The sequence below is a fragment of the Gekko japonicus genome, unplaced genomic scaffold, assembly GCF_001447785.1.
Source record: "Gekko japonicus isolate JY-2015 unplaced genomic scaffold, Gekko_japonicus_V1.1 scaffold2910, whole genome shotgun sequence".
In the NCBI taxonomy this organism is placed as follows: Eukaryota; Metazoa; Chordata; class Lepidosauria; order Squamata; family Gekkonidae; genus Gekko; species Gekko japonicus.
The window spans coordinates 69,669-75,138 of NW_015172634.1; the positions used below are offsets into that span (position 1 = coordinate 69,669).

Here is a 5,470-nt window from a genome sequence, read left to right on the forward strand (position 1 = left end):
CCACCCATAGGCGACCCACCCAGCATCTCGCCCGCAGTGGGCTGAGAGCCACTGCACAGGTAGGTCACTCCGCCGGGCGGAGCGTCTGGAGGCCTAGCCTGTCGGGAGTCAGCGCCGGCTTCCTCGCACCACAGCCCCACAAGGAATCCCTCACTCGCCACCGCTCCACCACGACGTGCGGCCCTCGGTCGGAGGTGGTGAGCTGCGCCGCCCGGGAGGCCCCGGTGCCGCCGTGCCCTGCTTGCCCTGTGAGCCCCACATGGCATCATGCCGGCACCGCACGCGACGGGGGCCCGTGCCACCTTCCTCGCCCCACAAGTCCAGGTGCAATCACCGCTGCGAGGTGGGCTGCTGTGACACAGTGCGCGCCCTCCCTGATGCGACGCTGCCACGGCACCAACAGTGTTCCCTCTAAGCTGAGTTAGTGTGATCTAGCTCACAGTTTTTTAGCCTCTGGCTCACACATTTTTGTCTCCGCTCAGGAAGGCTGGCTCCAGAGCCAACTAATTTATGCAGTAGCCAAGTCACTCGCTCACAACTTTAATGCCAGTAGCCCACAAAGTAGAATTTTTGCTCACACAACTCCACAGCTTAGAGGGAACATTGGGCGCCAACTGCCTCCTCCTGCCTGACCCCAGCCACGGGAGCCACGATGCTGACGGCGGCAACCGCACGCCCTTTCTCTGCCCGCTGCTGGGCCCGCATGGTGAGGGCGGCACCACCCCTTCTTCTCATGGCTGGGGAGGCCACGGCCCAGCTAGAGCTCGTTGCATTGATCTCCACAACGAGCCTTCTCACTAGTTATTCTATAAAGTGCATTGTGTACTATTATAACATCCTTGTCGGGTACATATATTCAATACATTCAGTATTGCAATAACATTCATTCATTCAGTTTAACAACTACCAGTCAATTTAGCATCAATATTTTAAAAGTCAAGCCCCAACGGGAGTTTCCAGAATTACAAGCCCACTTCTACTTGCATGAAGTCTTCCAAAAGGAGGGAAAGCTTTCATTTATAGTTGTGTTGATGCTTATTGCCGGTCCTACAAAAAATGGAGCGCTCCTGTCATTCTCAAGGCCCCCTGGAGGCTGGCGACAGATTACCATTACTGTCCTTTATTTGACAGCCGCTCGCAATCTCTGTTAAGTCCCAGTTCTCAGAATCACATTTCCAAGTGCGTTCCTCTTCAACTGCTTCACTCCAGAGACCCTCTTTGAGTCCTTTGGTGTTGCGATGTGGGGACTACCCGTCTCCCTCCACCGCTTACCACTTAATGACCAATTACCTTTTTGTCTTTCCCTTTTTGTGACAAGGCAGATCCGAAAACGGGGACACGTCTCTTCATGGATTTCCCAAATATGTCCTTCTATGACGACGGCTATGAGAACAGAACCTTCAACGAGTCCGGCCTGGAGCAGAAGGTCCACCAGTACAACTACTATGCCATGCTCCTGACGCTCCTCATCTTTGTCATTGTCTTTGGCAATGTGCTGGTGTGCATGGCCGTGTCGAGGGAGAAGGCCCTCCAGACGACCACCAACTACCTGATAGTCAGCCTGGCCGTTGCAGACCTGCTGGTGGCCACGCTGGTGATGCCCTGGGTGGTCTATCTGGAGGTACGTGCACTCTGGCAGGGGTCCACTTCAGGGTCCTACAGCCCAGCTAGAAGACCTTTCTTTCTTTCTTTCTTTCTTTCTTTCTTTCTTTCTTTCTTTCTTTCTTTCTTTCTTTCTTTCTTTCTTTCTTTCTTTCTCTTATTTGTGATCCATTTAGGTCCAGGAAATGGTGAGCCAGGCAAGAGAGCTCGCTCACGTCACATGCCCAAGTTCATCACTGGAGGAGCACAGCAGCAAAGGAATTTGACTTCCATGTCTGACTGGGCACACCACAAGGTTGGCAGCTCCATGCTGGGAAATTCTTGCAGACTCAGGGGTGGAGCCTGGGGAAATCAGGGTGTGAGGAAGGCTGGCAGCTCAACAGGGATATGGCGCTAGAGAGCCTTCTCTCTGCAGCCACCATTTTAACCAGGGGAACTGATCTCTTGAGACCAGCTGTAATTAAACACATGAAGCTGCCTTGTATTGAATCAGAGCATCAATCCATCCAGGTCAGTACTGTCTACTCAAAGTGGCAGGGGCTCTCCAGGGTCTCAGGCAAAGAGGTCTTTCCCATCGCCTCCTACCCGGTCCTTTTTATTCAGATATGCCGGGGATTGAACCTGGGACCTTCTTCATGCCGAGCAGGGGCTCTTCCACTAAGCCACAGCCCCTCTCCCTGGGTAGGGAATTTTTGGGGCTGGAGCCTGGAGAGGGCGGGGTTTGGGGAGGGGAGGGGCTTCAGGCATGGCGCAATACCATACAGGCTACCCATCAAAGCTTCCAGTCTGCCTCGGGAGGTGGTGGAGGCTCCTTCGCTGGACGTTTCCAAGCGGAGGCTGGACGACCATCTTTGGGGTATGTTGTAGGGCTCTCTTTTGGCTGTGCTCCTGCGGAGTGCTGGGGGTTGGACTAGATGACCTGCAAGGTCCCTTCCAACTCTCTGTAGTCTGGAGATCAGCGGTAAAAGCGGGAGATCTCCAGGCCCCACCAGGCCTCTCTTCCCGATCTCCTGCAGAGCGCAGCTGGCCATTGCTGTGTGGGTGGAGGATCCTCCAGTGTGACTCTCTTTAACCCTCCTCCCAATGGACGATCCGTTTGTCAGTGCCACGGGAAGAAGAAACAATTTACGCCAGCATCGAATTAAGAATCAGCAATGATTCATCCGTGTCAAGCATTAATTCCTTTTCATTGTGTCGATTGACTTTTGATGGTTCTGCCTCCTTCTGGATTAATTTTTGTATCTAATTTTTTTGTAATTAATTCGTTGGTATTTTGTGTGACATATGGGAATAATAACCTACGGGAACAGCAGAAGGGGGAGGATTTCAAACGCGTTTCTCATGACAAAGCTCTAGATGTCTCTCTCCAAAAGGGCAGTGTCCGTTCCCGTTCCGAAACATCATCATAAAAGAGATGCCCCTGGGAATTTTGAATCGTTTAAAAGGCAACCTCATTTAAATGGGCAGTTCCAGTTACACAAATTGCAGGTGACTCACCTTTGGCAGCCCAAGTTCAGAAACACCTGTCAGCTCTTGACTGTTCTTGACCTCTTTCCTGCCTGATCCTTCTTTGGGCTTTCAGGTTTCCCTGCTCCAAAAAGACTTGCCTCTGGCCTTAAACCCTTTCCAAGAAGAACATACAAATTAGCTCAATTAAGCTCACTTCGCTAATTTGTTTGAGAGCCAGTTTGGTGTAGTGGTCAAGTGCGCGGACTGTAATCTGGGAGAACTGGGTTTGATTCCCCACTCCTCCACTTGCACCTGGCTGGATGACCTTGTGCAAGCTGTAGTTCTGACAAGAGCTGTTCTTGAAAAAGAGCAGTTTCTGTCAAGAGCTCTCTCAGCCCCACCTCCCTCACGGGGTGTCTGTTGTGGGGAGGGGAAGGGAAAGGAGTTTGTAAACTGCTTTGAGACACCTTTGGGTAGTGAAGGGCGGGGTATAAATCCAATCTCTTCTTCTTCTTCTTCTTCGTCTTCTTCTTCTTCTAACACCAGCACAGGAAAGTAGCACATAAGGCAAATATTTAGAGGAAGCAGACTTCCAAAGAGGGGTGCCAACCTCCAGGCGGGACCTGGAGATCTTCCAGAATGAGAACTGACCTCCAGGTGACAGAGATCAGTTCCCCTGGAGAAAATGGCTGCCTTGGGGGGTGGAGTCTATGGCATTATACCCCTCCAAGGTCCTGCCCCTCCACAACCCCCTCCTTCCCCAGGATCCAACCCCCCAAATCCCCGGGCATTTCCTATACCAGAGTTGGTAACCCAGCTTCCAAACCCCAAATGCTGGGGCACAAGCAGTGGGGAAGTGCTGTGGCTTTTGTTTTCAAGAGATCTCACCACCTGTCCTCTGTTGGAAACAGAATACTGGGTGAAATCATAGAATGTTAGAGTTGGAAGGGACCTTGCAGGTCGCCTAGTCCAACCCCCTGCACTCTGCAGGAGCATAGCTGAAAGAGAGCCCTACATACCTACATCATACCCTTCGTCTGATTCAGGAGGGCAAATCTTTTAAAAGAACATTAGACAAATGAATGGGTCAGGGGAACAATCCATCACCTGCTGCTAGCCAGGACAGCTAACTGGAACCTCCGCGTACAGAGATACAATACCTCAGAAAACCTCTGGTGTGGGGCAAGCCGTGCAGGGAGCCGGGAGTCCTCACTTTCTGGCTGTGATCTTGCCTTAGGCATCCAGCTGGGCGCTGCTGAGGCGAAGAAGCTGGGCCTGGTCCAGCAGGGCTCTGCTGTGGGTCCCAAGCGGCTTTCCACAGCTGTCTGGGAGAGAGGCGGCTTGTACTTTCCCCTCCCACCCATTCCAGATGTAACACCTTGCAAGTTGGCCCGCTAATCCCTTCGGAAGGCGGACGTCTTCTTCCATAAAGCCAGTGATGCTGAGAGATGTGGGAGCCGATTCCAAGGAGCCCGGGCCAGGCACGGAGGAGGCTGTTGACAGCTTGCGAGATGAGGATTCAGGACAACGGTTGTCTGTTTCCAAATTCTCTCCGGCTGACGGGATCAGTGCTGATCTCTCTGGACACATCGAGATGTTTGCGTTACAAGCAAGGAACATCTGGAGACTTGCTCAAAGGCGTGATTTGCGCAGGAAAGGGAATATGCCGTGTGCATGCTATTTTTTTTTTAAGTCAATTGAAGTGTTCAGTCAAGGCAACACCAATGTTCTCCTTGAAAAGAAGTAGTTTTGCATACGTTCGCTTCATTTACTAACCCACTTGCCTGTTCCTACAGGTCTACAGAAGGCAAAGGGATCCATAGTGATCTATAATACCTGTTGTGATAAATACCCATAGTTGCCTACCCTGAGCAGATGCTATCTTAAGGGATTTATCACGGGCTGGTGCATTTTGTTCCCTTGTCTGAAAATTTAGAGATCACAGATATGCAGAAAGATTAAACAACAGCCGTTAACAGGGGCAGATTGACCCCCTAACATACCAGGCAAGGCCCCGGTGGGCCCCTGAACTCTGTTAGTTATTACATAGATCAAGATGGGTAGTCGTGTTAGTCTGCCCGTAGTAGTAGAAAAGGGCAAGAGTCCAGCAGCACCTTAAGAGAGCCAGTTTGGTGTAGTGGTTAAGTGCACGGACTCTAATCTGGGAGAACTGAGTTTGATTCCCCACTCCTCCACTTGCAGCTGCTGGATGACCTTGGGCAAGCCATAGTTCTGTCAGAGGTGTTCTTGAAAAAGAGCAGTTTCTGTCAGAGTTCTCTCAGCCCCACCTACCTCACAGGGTGTCTGTTGTTGGGAGGGGAAGGGAAAGGAGTTTGTAAGCTGCTCTGAGACTCCTTTGGGTAGTGAAGGGTGGGGTATAAATCCAATCTCCTCCTCCTCCTCCTCCTCCTCCTCCTCC

The 5,470-nt window shown here is 51.6% G+C and overlaps 1 protein-coding gene across 2 annotated transcripts in view; it reads left to right on the forward strand.

Annotated features, from left to right (window-relative positions):
- The first annotated feature begins 1,348 nt into the window (after positions 1 to 1,348).
- Positions 1,349 to 5,470, forward strand: part of DRD2 (dopamine receptor D2) — a 22,078-nt gene continuing 17,956 nt past the window's right edge. For both annotated transcript variants that reach the window (XM_015421697.1, XM_015421699.1), the window contains exon 1: positions 1,349 to 1,621. In XM_015421697.1, coding sequence (XP_015277183.1) covers positions 1,349 to 1,621 — 273 coding nt within the window. The remainder of the gene's footprint in view (positions 1,622 to 5,470) is intronic.